The sequence below is a fragment of the Triturus cristatus genome, chromosome 1_2, assembly GCF_964204655.1.
Source record: "Triturus cristatus chromosome 1_2, aTriCri1.1, whole genome shotgun sequence".
NCBI lineage: Eukaryota > Metazoa > Chordata > Amphibia > Caudata > Salamandridae > Triturus > Triturus cristatus.
Window position 1 is genome coordinate 1,143,281,339 of NC_140580.1, and position 18,193 is coordinate 1,143,299,531.

General features: G+C 48.2%; 1 protein-coding gene across 3 annotated transcripts in view; it reads right to left on the reverse strand.

Annotated features, from left to right (window-relative positions):
* GFI1B (growth factor independent 1B transcriptional repressor) overlaps positions 1-18,193 on the reverse strand; it is a 109,346-nt gene that overhangs the window by 64,319 nt on the left and 26,834 nt on the right. For 2 of the 3 annotated variants that reach the window (XM_085613901.1, XM_085613902.1), the window contains exon 2: positions 4,335-4,471. The exons of the other annotated variant lie outside the window; for it this stretch is intronic. In XM_085613901.1, coding sequence (XP_085470027.1) covers positions 4,335-4,446 — 112 coding nt within the window. In that variant the 5' untranslated portion in view covers positions 4,447-4,471. The remainder of the gene's footprint in view (positions 1-4,334; positions 4,472-18,193) is intronic. 3 annotated transcript variants of the gene reach the window in all.

Consider the following 18,193-nt stretch of genomic DNA (forward strand, 5'->3'; position numbering starts at 1 on the left):
CAATCAATCACTCAATCAAGCAGGGACTTGTAGAGCACGGCTACTCACCCGTGAGGGTCTCAAGGCACTTGGGGAGGGGGGACTGCGAGACGGACTGGGTGGTGGATCAGTCGAAGAGCCAGGTCTGGAGGGCCTTCCTGAATTGGGTCAGTGACGCCGATTGCCTGAGGTAGAGGGGCAGGGTGTTCCAGGTCTTGGCGGTGAGGTAGGAGAGCATTCTTCCTCCGGTTCTGGTCTTATGGATTGGAATAGCGTAAGAAGTCGATACACACACTATTGTGGTCTCGTGGTGAGTATAGACTTTATTACGTTCAGGAAACGGTAAGTAATGTTTGCAGCAAGTTCGGATTGGTCTCGGAGGGCCTCAGATGACGGTGATAGGTCCCTTTCCTAAGGAAACGTCACGTCTCTCTGGGTATTCAAAAGAAACAAAGCAGGAAAAAAGAAAACCCAAAACAGGGTATTAATAAATAAAAAAACACTTCTTTATTGGATGTCCACCTTAGTGCTACCGCCACCAGTCAGGGGTGTTCTTGCATGGGGGGAAGTTGGTGGTATTAAGGTCACCCCAATGCAAATCCCTCATGCGTCACTTTGTTTTATTGTGCCCTTTATTTTGTGGTGGCCCACCAGCCACACCAGAAGCACCGTGTGTCTTTCGGTACTTGCCTTGGACCACAATCCGTCTCCTGGGTCGTGGCGTTGGGAGCTGAGGCATCTGTCTCATCCCTAGAGTCCCTGGGACATTCACTGGTCCAGTACAACAGCCAATCTTAGGGGTCCTCCACTCCAGCATCTCCAGGGCATTCATCTACTTCTGCAGCTGGGTCCAGGCTACGGGTTGATCTGGCAGGGGAGTTTTCTGCCTCCTCGCTTCCTGACGTTGTTGCCTCTCCTCCCAGGATCCGAATGTCCACGTGTTCCTCCTCTCTTGCGGGCAGTTCCCATGTCGAACACTCCCCCTTTGCCTCGTGCTTCCTTTGGCCTTCTAAGGGGTGTGGCCATTCATCTGCTCCCCTTCCGAGGAATGCTGCAGCGCTTTCTGTTTCCTGGACTCGGTCGATAATGTCGGCCATGTTGGAATTACGTCCTTCCTTACATGGATCCTAGGGATGGGGGCGAGGGTGAGTTGCGAGTTTGGAGGATCGGAGTTGTCTGATGGGTACTTGTAAGGTGAGACGGTGTTTCAGGTACGCTGGTCCTTCGTCGTGTAGGGCCTTATAGGCATGAGTGAAGAGCTTAAAGGTGATTCTCTTGTTGACTAGGAGCCAGTGGAGTTGTCGGAGGTGTTACATGATGTGGCTGCGGCGGGTGATGTCGAGGATCAATCTGGCCGTGGCGTTTTGGACTTTCTGGAGTTTCTTGAGCTGTTTCTGGGTGGCGCCAGCATAGAGAGCGTTGCAGTAGTTGAGTCGGCTGGTGATAATGAGTGCGTGGGTGACCGTCCTTCCGGATTCTGTGGGGATCCATCTGAATGTCTTTCAGAGCAGGCAGAGTGTGTGGAAGCCGGCTGCGTTGATTTGGTGGTTCAGTCCAGTATGACGCCAAGGTTGCATGCATGGTCCATCAGGGCGGGGAGAGTGCCCAGCACGGCTGGCCACCAGGAGTCGTCCCAGGCTGACGTGGTGGGTTCCGGGATGAGAGCTTTGGTCTTGTCCAAGTTGAGCTTGAGGCAGCTGTCTTTCATCCATGGAGTGACGGTCTTTATTCCATTGTGGAAGTTGGTTCTGGCAGTCAAGGGTTCATTGGTGAGGGAGAGGATCATCTGGGTGTCGTCGGCTTTGGAGACGATATTAAGTCCTTGGCTTCTGACGATGGCTGCAAGGGGGGGCCATGTAGATGTTGAAGAGGGTGGGGTTCATGGAGTCCGCAGCTGATCTCCATGGTTTCTAAGAGGAACGGTGGTAGTCTGACTCGCTCGTTCTGGCCGGTGAGGAAGGAGTGGATCCAGACCAGAGCCTTGTGCGGATGCCGGTGTCGTGGAGTCTGGTAATTAGGGTGCAGTTGGAGATAGTGCCGAAGGCGGATGAGAAGTCTAGTAGGATGAGAGCTGCAGTCTTGCCCCAGCCGAGGATGGAGCGGATGTCGTCTGTGGCAGTGAGGAGGGCAGTCTTTGTGATGTGGTTGCTTCAGAAGCCTGATTCGGAGGAGTCCAGGACGTGGTTTGTTTTGATGAACTTGGATAGCTGGGCATTTGTGGCCTTCTCTATGACCTTGGTAGGGAAGGGGAGGAGAGAGATCAGTCTGAAGTTCTAGAGGTCCAATTGGTCTGAGGATGGCTTCTTCAGCAAGGGGTTGATCCCAGCGTGTTTCCAGTTGTCAGGGAAGGTGGGTGTTTCGATGGAGCAGTTGATGGTGTGGCGGACCTGGGGGGCGATGGCAGCAGCTGATCTGTGGAAGATGTGGTACCGGCATGGGTCTGCTGGGTCCTGAGTGGATGCTCTTCATCGTCTTGAACGTGTCCTATCTAGTAAAAAGGCTCCAGTAGAGCATGCTCTGTTGAGGGGGGTCTTGATTGTCTGCGATGGTGGCGGGTGTGGCAGCCAGGTCTAGGGTGTCGAAGCTGTTGTAAATCTTCCTGGTCTTGTGGTGGAAGAAGGTGCCTAGTTTGTTGCAGAGGTCTTGGGAGGGGGGAATGTCTGTGGTCTCACTGTTTTGGGCATGGCGAACTCCTTGACGATGGCAAAGAGTTCTTTGTTGTTGCGTGCGTTGGCGTTGATTCTGTCTTAGAGGGCTGTCTTCTTGGTGGTTTTCAGGAGGAGGTGGTGTGCGTTGACGGCGGATTTGAAGGTAGCATGAGTTTCTGCGGTTTTGTTGCTCCTCCATTTCTTCGCAAGATGTCTACAGGCATGTCTAGACTTGTGGAGGGCGGGTGTGAACCAGCTGGCCACCCTGGAGCGTTGCTTGCCTGGTCTTCTCTTGAGGGCTTCCAGTACCAGCCATTAGAGGCTTTAACAAAGGCATGCTGGGAGAATCCCATCCGGAGCCTGACCCTGGCTTCACTGTGACACTGTGGCAGGAGCAGGGTGAAGTCCTGAGCTTGCCAGTCCTTCGCAGTCGTCAGGTCTTAGGCAAACTCAGCTACTTAGCATGCACCTTGGGAGAGCAAAGACTGCGGTCCGGTGCAGTGCCCATACCTACATGCACAGTACACCCTGGTCGCCATTTTAACCTACTAACTGTGTTCATGTGAAGCACAGACCTGTAGTTTAAATAGCTTATACTTTTTAGGTGCAGCGGCATGTGAAAACCTAAGCAGAAAAAATGCGCGGAATCGGACACTCCAAAACGAAGACCTTAAAAATAGACCAGAGAAAAGCCCCAGAAACAAAACTATTGACCGTAAAGGAATTCTAAATCCAAGTGTCCTAGAACCGGTCATACGATGGAGTAAATTACTAGTCCGAATCCTTGGTATAGTCAGGGATATTTTTAAAGCACCCTTAAAATTACATTCTATTATTAATGCTAGTATGCAATGACAAATAAAAATAGTTCAGCCCATAGGACGATAAACCAGCCTTCCAACAAAATATTAATTTAGACAATCCCATGAGACAAGTTATCTTTTTTACTATCATATTTTTCAGTTATATATAGTTTCTCAGCTTGAAAAAATTCCATGTGGAACTGAGAACAGGCGCGCAACACCCATTGGACTAAAAGACCATTTGCGTGTTAATGAGGCCTTGCTGTTGTTTCACCCCTTCTAAGAGCCCCTGCAGCTCCACTCTGCCCCCCCGAAATTTTTCCTTAGCCCCCCCCCCGAAATTTGGCTCTAGTTGCGCCTCTGACTGAGAACAATTATTTGAGTTTTATATAGCGTGAACTCGACCCGCAGATATAAAAAAAAAAAAAAAGCAAAAAAATCAGAGCACTTTACATGAGCACCAGTTGAGTTACAGATGAACACATTCATTTTTGTTAGGCATGGGGAGATTAAGTGATTTGCCCAGAATCACAGGATGTTGAGCATCGTTGCCGAGACTCGAACACCGCTCCCCAGCTTCGAGGTCGACCGCTCTAGGTAAGGCCCAAAAATCGGATTTCTGGAGACTTTCAATATCAGGTCTAGAGTGCAGACCTGAGCCCCAGGAAGCTCCATCAACACTGGGCGTTCTCTCTTTAATGGTGATGAGACGGTGGGCAGCTTTTTGACTCAAAAGGACCAATGGGTTCTGGAATCTAGGATAGGGTCTTCAAGCCAAAGGGTCAACCCCTCTTCATTTCTGGTCAGAATTAGGAGCAAGGACATTCCCTGGAGCCTCTTGGGGTCCTCACCTTGGGGCTGATGAGGTGCGATCAGGGGGATCCATATAAGGAGATCCACTCACCTGTGCTGAGACTCATCACTGGATTCCATCGGGGCAGGAAGTCGGTGTCCACGTAGCGGTGCTGGTGGTACGAGTGGGTCTTCTTGCTTTTCACGAGAAAAGACCGAGGCATTTTCTACCCAATGGCCGGGGTGGTCCTTGAGGAACAGAACACACAACCTTTCAGTAAAAAACCCTTTTACACCAACTCCAAGTCTATTGACTCCAAATAAATGGTTTTATGTGCAAGTAATAGTGTAATAATTCACAGAAAGTCTCTTGATCTGATCCCCACTGTGAGGTTAAAATAAAGAAACCATAATACCAGAAACACAACATTGTAGAATACAGAATGAAGAAATGTGAAAATGGCAAACGTTTTAGGTATCAAGAAAAAAGCGGTGAGACAGTGTGTGTGTGTTTTACGTTTTTAAAAATAACAATGTGACATTTAACAAAAAACAACTGAGGGTTGAATTGAGTGTTGGTCCAGGGCTGTAAACAGGCTTCTTCTTGGGGTTGGAGGTTGGTTAATGGTTAGTGCAAGGGTTGGCATGAGGGTCAGTGTAAGACCCAGAGAAAGGTTTAGTATTTGAGCAAACATCATGGTTAGTGCTAGAGTTATAGCTAGGTTTACGGTTCGGGTTCGAATTGAAGCCATACCTTCGTCATTATAAATTAAAAATTAGTATCAATCTAAGTAAAATTGAAAAATCATCTTTAAGCATGCTCCATTTTGTATGATCCTTCTCAGTGATTCCAAGCTACTGGACCACTGTAACCCAAGATCTATTGGACATCCTTGGGTGGGAAGTTCCCCGTTCCCCCTCATTGTTACTACTTGGTGTGTTTGAGGGCTCTGGAGGCACGAGACTGAGCGATCCTTCCTGGGCTCCGCCCTCCTAGTTACTTGGTGTGTTTGAGGGCTCTGGAGGCACGAGACAGCGATCATTCCTGGCTTTGGCCCTCCTAGTTACTTGGTGTGTTTGAGGGCTCTGGAGGCACGAGACTGAGCGATCCTTCCTGGGCTCCGCCCTCCTAGTTACTTGGTGTGTTTGAGGGCTCTGGAGGCACGAGACAGCGATCATTCCTGGCTTTGGCCCTCCTAGTTACTTGGTGTGTTTGAGGGCTCTGGAGGCACGAGACTGAGCGATCCTTCCTGGGCTCCGCCCTCCTAGTTACTTGGTGTGTTTGAGGGCTCTGGAGGCACGAGACTGAGCGATCATTCCTGGCTTCGGCCCTCCTAGTTTCTTGGCGTGTTTGAGGGCTCTGGAGGCACGAGACTGAGCGATCCTGCCTGTGTTCGGCCCTCCTAGTTACTTGGTGTGTTTGAGGGCTCTGGAGGCACGAGACTGAGCGATCCTTCCTGTGTTCGGCCCTCCTAGTTACTTGGTGTGTTTGAGGGCTCTGGAGGCACGAGACTGAGCGATCATTCCTGGCTTCGGCCCTCCCAGTTAATTGGTGTGTTTGAGGGCTTTAGAGGCAAGAGACTGAGCGATCATTCCTGGGTTCCGCCCTCCTAGTTACTTGGTTTGTTTGAGGGCTCTGGAGGCACGAGACTGAGCGATCATTCCTGGCTTCGGCCCTCCCAGTTACTTGGTGTGTTTGAGGGCTCTGGAGGCACGAGACTGAGCGATCCTTCCTGGGCTCCGCCCTCCTAGTTACTTGGTGTGTCTGAGGGCTCTGGAGGCATGAGACTGAGTGATCATTCCTGGCTTCGGCCCTCCCAGTTACTTGGTGTGTCTGAGGGCTCTGGAGGCACGAGACTGAGCGATCATTCCTGGCTTCGGCCCTCGCAGTTACTTGGTGTGTCTGAGGGCTCTGGAGGCACGAGACTGAGCGATCCTTCCTGGGCTCCGCCCTCCTAGTTACTTGGTGTGTTTGAGGGCTCTGGAGGCACGAGACTGAGCGATCCTTCCTGGGCTCCGCCCTCCTAGTTACTTGGTGTGTTTGAGGGCTCTGGAGGCACGAGACAGCGATCATTCCTGGCTTTGGCCCTCCTAGTTACTTGGTGTGTTTGAGGGCTCTGGAGGCACGAGACTGAGCGATCCTTCCTGGGCTCCGCCCTCCTAGTTACTTGGTGTGTTTGAGGGCTCTGGAGGCACGAGACTGAGCGATCCTTCCTGTGTTCGGCCCTCCTAGTTACTTGGTGTGTTTGAGGGCTCTGGAGGCACGAGACTGAGCGATCATTCCTGGCTTCGGCCCTCCCAGTTAATTGGTGTGTTTGAGGGCTTTAGAGGCAAGAGACTGAGCGATCATTCCTGGGTTCCGCCCTCCTAGTTACTTGGTTTGTTTGAGGGCTCTGGAGGCACGAGACTGAGCGATCATTCCTGGCTTCGGCCCTCCCAGTTACTTGGTGTGTTTGAGGGCTCTGGAGGCACGAGACTGAGCGATCCTTCCTGGCTTCGGCCCTCCCAGTTACTTGGTGTGTCTGAGGGCTCTGGAGGCACGAGACTGAGCGATCATTCCTGGCTTCGGCCCTCCCAGTTACTTGGTGTGTCTGAGGGCTCTGGAGGCACGAGACTGAGCGATCATTCCTGGCTTCGGCCCTCGCAGTTACTTGGTGTGTCTGAGGGCTCTGGAGGCACGAGACTGAGCGATCCTTCCTGGGCTCCGCCCTCCTAGTTACTTGGTGTGTTTGAGGGCTCTGGAGGCACGAGACTGAGCGATCATTCCTGGTTTTGGCCCTCCTAGTTGCCAAGTGTGATATTGCTGCTCGATAGATGTCACCCACCCTGGCAGCTGGCATTATTGTTATTGTTATTGTTATTTTAATTTTATAAGGCGCACAGCTACCCTTGGGTTTCCCGGCGCCACCTGAAAAGTGCACAAAGAAAAGAAAGAGAACTACATATTAAATAGCCAAGTTTTTATACCTCTCCGGAAGATCTCATAAGAAGATTCACTGCGGAGACCTGCTGGAAGGGAGTTCCATAAAGAAAGGCCCAGGTGGGAAAAAGAGCGATTGCCCATACGCACTAGTCTCATCCTAGGCATGACAAACTTCTCCTGAGTAGCTGATTGAAGTGTGCGGGAAGGAACATAAGGGTGAACAAGAGTCATCAAGTAGGGAGGCGGCTTACCAGATTTTATCTTAAACATAAGACTCAAAGCCTTAAACTTAATGCACTATTCGATCCTGAGCCAATGAAGTTTTCGAATTGAGCCTGAAATAGACGTAGTTTGGGGGATCTTACAAAGCAGCTGTGCAGGCGTTTTGTACTAACTGCAGCTTACGTAACACTTCCTTAGAGGCACCCAAGTACATGATGTTACTATAGTCCAGCCTTGAGGTAATGAGCGCCTGGACCACTGTCCGTAGGGCGGAAGAAGGTAACAACCATTAATTTTTTTTTAGCCATCTAAGGAGAGTGAAGCAGGTAGAGGCTACTCTCCCTGCTTGCTGCTTCATAGACAATTGATCGTCGATTAGGACACCCAGATTTTGAACTTGATGTTTGGATTGAGGGATTGGACCCATTTCTGCGGGCCAATGTTGTGGACCCCACAAGTCTTTGTTATTGCCCACGATCAATAGTTCTGTTTTCTCTCCATTGAGTTTTAACAGGTTGGTATGCATCCATTCCGCAATATTCCTCAAGCCAACCTGAAGTAAAGACGGTTCAAATGCCCCATCAGTAGAGAGGGAGAAGACAATCTGGGTGTCGTCAGCGTATGAAAAAAGAGACAACCCAGCTCCCTCTGCAATCAACGCCATAGGCCTCACATAGATGTTGAATAATTGAGGGCTAAGAATAGAGCCTTGAGGAACACCATACAATGACTTGTGAATCTCGGAGCACGCCATTGGCGAAAAAACCTGAAACGTGCGTTTCGTCAAGAAATCAGCAAGCCATTTGAGTGCTCTATCAGTCACCCCCAATAATTGTAAGGCCTGTAGTAGCACGGTGTGCGAGACAGTGTCAAAAGCGGCACTTAGGTCTAAAAGTATAAGAGCCACAGTGTCGCCCACGTCTACTTGTTGGCGTATCATGTCCGTAACCCCAAGCAGAGCGGTTTCGGTTGAGAAACCCGCTCTGAAACCTGATTGCAAGCCGTGAAGAAAATTCCGGGTATTCACAAAAGCAGTCAGTTGGAAGTTGAAATGCTTTTCCAGAATCTTGGAGAAGACAGTAAGAAGAGAGATATGCCTGAAATTGGATAGCTGAGTAGGGTCAGCCACGGCCTATTTTAATAGTGGGTGAACCATTGCATGCTTCCAAGTAGATGGCGTCAGGGTGGACTGGTGTGCGCAGCAGGAACTGGTAGTCTATGAGGCAAGAGGCTGTCCCCACAAACATGGACGGGTGTGGCGCAAATGGTTGTGTCAATCTGTTTGAACTTGCAATTGGGGTGGTAAATGGGATGGTGCTTTCTCCGATTATGGTGCAAGGCTTGGGAGTCACTGATTCGTGGAATTCTCTGTTCCTCTGCACTGCGATAAATGTGTGTGAACTGTTCACTTTTACCACTTACTGTGGGCTAAAAACCAATAACAATGTGTTTAAAAAAGAAAAGTATTCTCCATTTTGGATTTGTTGTGTTTCTTTATTATAGATTGTACATCTACACACCTGGCCTCATATATAGAGGGCGGGTTTCGAAGCAGCCACTGTGCCTTGCACGTCAACTACTTTGCAAAGCCGCCTTCTGTTTTGCACTCGAACTGATATACACATTAGTTGCAGCTCTAAACCAGCATTCACAAGTACGGTGGGCAGTCCCAGGACTGCTGGAGAATGTGCAAAGTGAGAAACATTGGGAAGTTCTGGAAGGGAACACAACCAGTGGTCAGAGAGTGGGTTAGAAATGTTGAAAGTGGAGGAAAGAAAGGGTGGCTTGGAAGAGAGGGAAGGTGACACTGCCTGGCGAGCGTGGAGCAGACCTTGCAGGGAAGAGACCTGGTTTCAGGGTCATATTCTCAGCCTATGTCAGCTCCGGGCTCACTAGAGCCCATTTCTTCATTGTTGGTCATCTGTAGCGTGCTGTCACCCTGCCATGACTCCAAGGCGCTAGCTCACCAGGAGGTCATCAAACAGGTGGGAAGTTAAGTTGACCAGCTGAGTGCCCTCCGATTGGTGAGGCCTGGTCCCTCACAGACTGAGTTTATTACAGACAGGTCGTCAAAGGAAAAAAGGTTATGTCTTAGCTTAAACAAATGAAAGTGCTTAGGAGCAGGCCTTCTATCAGCGTTAAGCACTAAGGTACATTTTTCAACTGATGGCTTTCAACCAATAGACTTAAGCTACAACAAGCCTTTGCTTACCAAGTCCTCTCCTTGGTGGGACTGGGCTGGCCTGGGTTTGGCTGGCCTGGGCTGGGCTGGCCTGGGCTGGCTTGGGCTGGGCTGAGCTGGGCTGGCCTGGGCTGCGTTGGACTGAGCTGGCCTGGGTTGGGCTGGCCTGGGCTGGCTTGGGCTGGGCAGGCTGGGCTGGCATGGGCTGGCTTGTGCTGGGCTGGCCTGGCTGGGGCTGATCTGCCTGGGCTGGGATGGCCTGGCCTGGCTTGGGCTGGCCGGGCCTGGGCTGGGATGGCTTGGGCTGGCTGGGCTGGCCTGGGTTGGGCTGGCCTTGGCTGGCTTTGGCTGGGCAGGCTGGGCTGGCCTGGGCTGGCCTGGGCTGACTTGGGCTGGGCTGGGCTGGGCTGGCCTGGGCTGGCTTGTGCTGGGCTGGGCTGGCCAGGCTGGGGCTGATCTGCCTGGGCTGGCCTGGCCTGGCCTGGCTTGGGCTGGGCTGGCCTGGGCTGGCTTGGGCTGGCCTGGGTTGGGCTGGCCTTGGCTGGCTGTGGCTGGGCTGCGCCTACAGAGGCCTCCGGTGAGGACCAGAATGAGCTTTTACCTACCATCCTTTTCACAGTGTAGGACGCATAGATTAAAAGTGTTCATCAACGCATTGCCATAGAGGGAGCTTCCATGGGATCTGCTTCAGTGCTGTGCTTTCATCCAGCGATGCTCTCGCGTGCCTCCAGATGACCTTGAAATCCATCAAACCAGCAGAGACTTGAAGGCTTTCTTGACTTTCATTATGACCTGTTCCAGGTATCTGACTCAGGTAAAATCCTTGGCCAGTGCCCACCAGGAGCTGCCAGTCTGTCATACCCATAATCCCTGGCGATTTAATGATGTCCTGGTGACCGCTGATACTGGTCAGGTACCCCTCTGTGCATAACATGAGATGTAGGTCTAGGTATTGTATTGCTGTAGTTTTGTAAGGGATGCAAGCATATCTTAACCTTTTCCTTTCTGAGGGATGTATTTTATAGGATAGAGACCTTTGGTTATGTCGAGCGGCCCTTTCCTCCAACCTGACTAGATACTTAAATCCAAAGTTAGGTTTTTAACAATTTTCAACACTGTCGGATCAGCTCCTTGTGAGTGAGCTCTGACAACAGAACACAATTCTCTCTTTCCTTCCTTATCACATGCAACCAGGCCACGTCCTGCTCAATGCTATACTTTCGAACCTCTGCCATATATAGTCCAATCGTATTTATGCATATCAGACCCAGCCAGCCCCACTCAGTCAACTCTCACCCCAGTAGCATCCGTCAAAACTAGTCCAGGCTGGCCTAATGTGATCTAGCTACATTCACATAAAATATAAACAGCCTGGCTCTGCCAAGTCCATTCTAACCCAATTCATCTCTAACAGAAGTAGCTTGAGTCTACAAAATCCATTCTAACCCCATTCACCTCTAACAGAAGTAGCTTGAGTTTACCAAGACTATTCTAACCCCCATTTGCCTCTACCAGAACTAGCCCAACCAAACCCAGTCCATTTTAACCCAATTTGTGTCTACCAGAGATAGGCTGACCCAACCCAGTCCATACTAACCCCATTTGTGTCTACCAGAGGTAGGCTGACCCAACCCGGTCCATACTAACCCATTTGTCTCTGCCAGAACTAGCCTGACCAAACCCAGTAAATTTGAATTCCATTCACCTCTACCAGAACTAAACTGACCCTATCCAGTCCATTATAACCCCATTTGCCTCTACCAGAGCTAGCCTAACCCAACCCAGTCTATTCTAACCCCATTCACCTCTACCAAACCTAACCTGTCCCAACCCAGTCAATTTTAATCCTATTCCCCTCTACCAGAACTAGCCTGACCCAACCCAGTCCATTCTAATCCCATTTACCTCTACCAGAACTAACCAACTCTGCCCAGTGCATCCAAATCCAATTCGCCTCTACCAGAACTAACCTGACCCAACCCCGTCCATTCCAATCCCATTCACCTCTACCAGAACTATAATGACCCAACCGAGTCAAATTTAATCCCAATTGCCTCTACCAGAACTAGCCAGCCCTGCCCAGTGCATCCAAATCCAAGTTATCTCTATCAGATCTAATCTGAGTCCACCAAGTCCATTCTGACCCCATTCGCATCGACCAGAACTAGACTGACCCAGCTCCAGTCCATTTTAGCCCTATTCACCTCTACCAGAACTAACCTGTCCCAACCCAGTCAATTTTAATCCTATTCACCTCTACCAGAACTAGCCTGACCCAAACCAGTCAATTCTAACCCTATTCACCAATACCAAACTAACCTGTCCAAGACCAGTTCATTCTTAACCCATTTACCTTTACCAGAAGTAGCTAGCCCTGCAAAGTGCATTTAAACTTAATTCGCTTCTTCTAGAATTAGCTTGTCTACCAACTCCATTCTAACTCGATTCACCTCTTCCAGCACTAGTCTTACTCTACCAAGTCTGTTCTAGTTCTATCTACCTCTACCAGACCTACCCTGACCCAATTTAGTCCATTCTAAACCAGTTCACTCCTACCAGAAGTGAATGACCAAAATATCATGGAAAAAATATGGTGAGACAAGAATATTGTGTGAAAAATATGATTTCAGAAATATTGTGGGACAAAATATAGAAGGTAAGAATATAGTATTTTTAAATATATACTATAGTTTTTGTAAATATTGTTGTTTATAATATAATTTTATATACTATAGTTGTAAAAATGTCTCTTTTAAGTTAATTGAAAAGATATTCGTTATTTTAACATTACATGGTATTATTATTATAAAAGTATTTCCATTTAATTTTTATAGTATACTTGGTCATTTTATTGTAAACTCTAATTTTCTAAATTTAATCACATGTTTTCAATTTAGTAGTTCGTTGTTGGGTTTGTAGGGGATTGCAGTAGGAGGTTATTTAAAATGCATTTCTTTAAAAATGTTAAATTATTTTAATGTAAATTAATGTATTAATTGATAAATACTTTCAAAATTGTTGATAAGTGTATTTATTTATTCATAAAATTATATAATTTTTTTAATCTATCAATAATTTTACTTTTGATTGTTTTATTTAAAAATGAATTCAATAATATTAATGTTTCATTTATATAATGTTTTGTTCAGTTCTTCATTTTAATTGTTCAGTTATTTTGGATATTAGAGAGTAAAGTGTATTTTCATTCAATTTTTTATTTCATTCTTAATATAAAATGTGTATTTTGTAAATTTAATTCAATCTAATTTATTTACGGTGAATATATTTTTTATTTTAAATATGTTTACCTGTTTTTATTTTGTTTTATGTCTAAATGTGTTTTTGAAAAAGCTTAGTAAATCTGTCTCCTCCAAAGTCCACCACTTGCACCACTCAGATTGGCGGGAATAGTAAATCGAACCTCTCCAAAGTCCAACAGTTTCCCTGTTTTAGTTAATGATAGAGTGGGGATAGTAAATTTGGCCCCCTCCAAAGCCGAACACGTTCCTTGCTATTGCTGAGTTTGGAGCGGAAATAGTCAATCTAACCCTTCCAAAATCCAACTCTTGCTGAGATTGGAGAGGGAATAGTATATCTAACCCCTCTAAAGTCCAAAATGTATGCTAGTGTTGCTGAGATTGAAGCGTGAATGCTTAATCTAACCCTTCCAAAGACGTACACTTCCCATATGGTTTCTGTGATTAGTGTAGGAATAGTAAATGTATCCGCTCCAATCACCTACTATTTTATAGTTATGATTGTTAACTTATATTTTTTTGTTTTTTCAATAAATATTAGATTATTTATAAAAAGGAAGAGATAATTTGTAATGTTTTAATTATATTTAAATGTTGTTGATTTTGTATTAATTGTATTTTTAATACAATTTGATGAATTTGTTAAAATTTATATACATATATAATTTTTGTACAGAAATTTCTGTAAATACTTTCTAGATTTTGTTTCCTATTATATTATTATTGTAAAATGTAATCTCTTCAATAACTTAAATATGATTTTATATATATATATATATATATATATATATATATATATATATATATATACATACATACATACATACATACATACATACACACACACACACACACACACACACATTTACCTTTTTGGATGGTATTCTGGTCCACAATAAAAAAAATTGTAGAATGAAGACTCGATATTTCGTTTGCTGACATTGTTAACCCGATAAATGGTGATGCATCCCTACTAGAACTAGCCTGACCTTAACCAGTCAATTCTAACCTCATAAACCTCTACCAGAACTAGCTAGACCCTACCTAGTTCTTGTTAACATAATTTGCCTCTACCACAACTAGCCTGACCCTATCTAGTTCTGCCAAATGTCATTTGCCTCTATTAGTACTAGCCTGACCCTACCTATTCCGTCCTAATCCCATTCACTGTATCAGAACCAGCAGAACACAATCCAGTACATTCTAGCCCCATTAACATCTACCAGAACTAGTAGAGCCTGGCCAAATGGAGTTAACCCACATTCAAAACAACCAGAGGTAGCCAGCTCTACCCTGTGGTTTCAATCCCGATTCACATCTACCAGATCCACCCTGACCCTACCTAGCCAATTCCAACCCCATTCATTCTACCCATTTCATTATAACCTCATTCACATCCATCTTCACCAGCCTGGCCCAACCTAGTCCCTTCTAACCCCATTACCATTTACCAGAAATAGCCTGACCCAACCTAGTCCATTCTTACCCCATTCTAATCTACCAGAATTAGCCTGACCCAACCTAGTCCATCCTAACCCCATTCTCATCTACCAGAAGTAGCCTGACTATACCTAGTTCACCCTAACCCCCTCCCAGAACAAGTATGACTCAACCTAGTCCTATCCTCATTTGCCTCTACCCTTTACCAGAACAAGCCTGATCCTACTCACTCCATTGTAAAACCATTCATCTCTACCAGAACTAGCCTGATCCTAGCAAGTCAATTATGGCCCCATTGGTCTCTACCAGAACTAACCCAACCCTAGCGTGTCTGTTCTAACCACATTAACCTCTGTCAGAACTAGCCAGACTCTACCTAGGCCTTTCTAACTTCATTCCCCTCTACTTAAACTAGCCTGACCCTATCCAGTCCATTCTAACCCCATTCACTTCTACCAGAACTAGCCTGACCCTACCTAGTCATTTCTAACACCATTAATCTCTGTGAGAACTAGCCTGACTCTACCTAGTCCTTTCTAACCCCTTACAGGAGTTCAGTTCTCCTGACCTTCAGCCACCTGGAACACAATCTCCCCTTCCCAGGAACTCTCTGACACCCTGGCAGACTACTTCCACAACAAGATATCTGCCATGTACAGAAACTTTAAACCCCAACCCACCAAACTCTACAGCCTCCTTACTCCAACTAATGCCACCCACAATCACCCAATCACCACACGGGAACAGTTCACCACACAGAGCACCACAGTCATCATGAACTCCATCCACTCTAGAGCACTGCTGGACCCCTGCACTACCACTTCTTCAATCTTAGGTCCCTGATGGATGGAAACATGCAGAGGTCAAACTCCTCCCCTCCTCGAAAAACCCTCCGCTGACCCCAGAAAACTCAAGAACTACCACCCTATCTCTTTACTACCCTTCCCCGCCGAAGTCCTCAAGAAGGTCATTGACCGCTAACTCACCGAACATCTGGAGAGCAACAGTCTCAAGGACACCTCCAAATCTGGTTTCCACATCACTGATCACTGCCACCGACTACACCACAACCTTCCTCGACTAAGGAGAAACAAAGGCCGCGATTCTCCTCGACCTCTCAGCAGCATTTGATACCGTATCCAACCACACCCTCATCAAAAGACTTTATCATATCGGGATCCAGCAAGACACCTTCAAATGAATTGCCTCCTGCCTCACAGGAAAAAAACAGAGAATCCACCTATCACTCTTTTATTCTGAACCCAAGAGCATCATCTGTGGTGCCCTTCAAGGCTCTTGCCTCAGCCCCACCCTGTTCAACACATACGTGACACCCCTGGTCAACATCGTCAGAACATATGGCCTCAACATCACATCCTACACAGAAAACACTCTGCTAATCCTCTTGTGTTCAGAAGTCTCCTCCACAACTAGGACTAACTTCCACAACTTCATGACGAGCCTTGCCAACTGGATGAAGACCAACTGCTTAAAAGTCAACAAGGACAAGACGGAAGTGCTGATCTTTGGGACCAACACCTCCTCATGGAATGACACCCGGTGTTCCTCCGAACTTGGACCTACACCCACACCGACAGATCACGCCAGCAACCTTGGCATCATTCTGGACAGCAAACTCACCATGAAAAGCCAGATCAATGAAGTGTCTTCCGCCTGCTTGCATGCCCTTCACATTCTCCAAAAAATCCTCAGATGGCTCCCCGTCAACACCAGGAAAACCGTCACTCAAGCTCTAATAACCAGCCAGCTGGATTACGGCAATGCACTCTATGTAGGAATCACCATCCACCTCCTGAAGAGACTCAAGGTGATACAGAACATAGCTGCCAGACTTATCCTCCACCTTCCTAAACATCAACCCCCACCTCAAGAACCTCCACTGGCTCCCCATTCATAAAAGATGGCATTTCAAGATGCTGATACACGCCTACAAGGCCCTTCACGACCAAGAACCAACAACCATGGACCAGTATACATCAACCACCACCTGAATTTCCACCAACCCTCTAGACACCAGCGGTCCGCCTCCCTCGCTCTCCACTGCATCTGCCAAAGCTACAGTGGAGGACGCTCCTTCTCCTACCTCGCTGCCAAGTCCTGGAACGACAATCCCCTTCACCTACGAACCTCATGCTCTCTCCCGGAATTCAGAGAGGAATTCAAGACCTGGATTTTCGACTGATCCCACCTTAGCAGCAAGAGCCTAGCACCTGGACACCCTAGCTGGTAATTAGACTAGCTCTGCAAATCCCAGCTGATTTATTGATTGTTTTTACCTCTACTAGAGTTAGCCTGACTCTGCCATGTCCATTCTAACATCATTTGCGTCTATCAGGGGTCATCTGACCCTAAGTAGTACTTTCTAACCCTATTTGACTCTCCCTGAACTAGTCTGACCCAATCTAGTCTATTATATCCCTATTGCCTCTACATGACCCAGCTTGACCCTACTCAGGTTTGTTCCAACCCCATTCACATCCACTAGAAAAAGCATGGCTGTGCCCTGCCTACCCCTCTGACCCCATTCACCTATATTAGATCCAGCCTGACCACGCCCAGTCCATCCTAACCTTATTCACATTCATCAAATCCAGCCTGACGCGCCTCCACCCCTCCCCCACTGTTCACTTCTAACCCTGTTCACCTCTACCACAACCAGCCCTGCCCTGCCCACTCCTCCCCAAACCATTCATATTCACATGATTCAACCCGACCCGCCCAGTCCATCCTAACCCCCTTCATACTCACTTGATCCAGCCTGGCTCTGCACAGTCCACCCTAACCACATTCATACTCACTTGATCCAGCCTGGCCCCGCCCAATCCACCGTAACCCCCTTCATACTCACTTGATCCAGCCTGGCCCCGCCCAGTCCACCCTAACCCCATTCCTATCCACCAGATCCAGCCTGGCACCACCCAGTCCACCCTAACCACAGTCATACTCACTTGATCCAGCCAGGCCCAGCCCAATCCACCGTAACCCCCTTCATACTCCCTTGATCCAGCCTGGCCCCGCCCAGTCCACCCTAACCCCATTCCTATCCACCAGATCCAGCCTGGCACCACCCAGTCCACCCTAACCACATTCATACTCACTTGATCCAGCCTGGCCCTGCCCAGTCCACCCTAATCCCATTCCTATCCACCAGATCCAGCCTGGCCCCGCCCAGTCCACCCTGACCACATTCATACTCACTTGATCCAGCCTGGCCCCGCCCAGTTCACCCTAACACCCTTCATACAGACTTGATCCAGCCTGGCCCCGCCCAGTCCACCCTAACCCCATCCATACTCACTTGATCCAGCCTGGCCCCGCCCACTCCACCCTAACCACATTCATACTCACTTGATCCAGCCTGGCCCCGCCCAGTCCACCCTAACCCCATTCCTATCCACCAGATCTGGCCTGCCCCCCCAGTCCACCCTAACCACATTCATACTCACTTGATCCAGCTTGGCCCCACCCAGTCCACCCTAACCCCATTCATATCCACCTGATCTGGTCTGGCCCACCCAGTACACCCTAACCACATTCATACTCACTTGATCCAGCCTGGCCCCGCCCAGTCCACCCTAACCCCATTCCAATCCACCAGATCCAGACTGGCCCCGCCCAGTCCACTCTAACCACATTCATACTCACTTGATCCAGCCTGGCCCCGCCCAGTCCACCCTAACCACATTCATACTCACTTGATCCAGCCTGACCCCGCCAAGTCCACTCTAACCTCCTTCATACTCACTTGATCCAGCCTGGCCCCGCCCAGTCCACCCTAACCACATTCATACTCACTTGATCCAGCCTGGCCTCACCCTATCCACCGTAACCCCATTCATACTCACTTGATCCAGCCTGGCCCCACCCAGTCCACCCTAACCCCATTCCTATCCACCAGATCCAGCCTGGCCCCAACCAGTCCACCC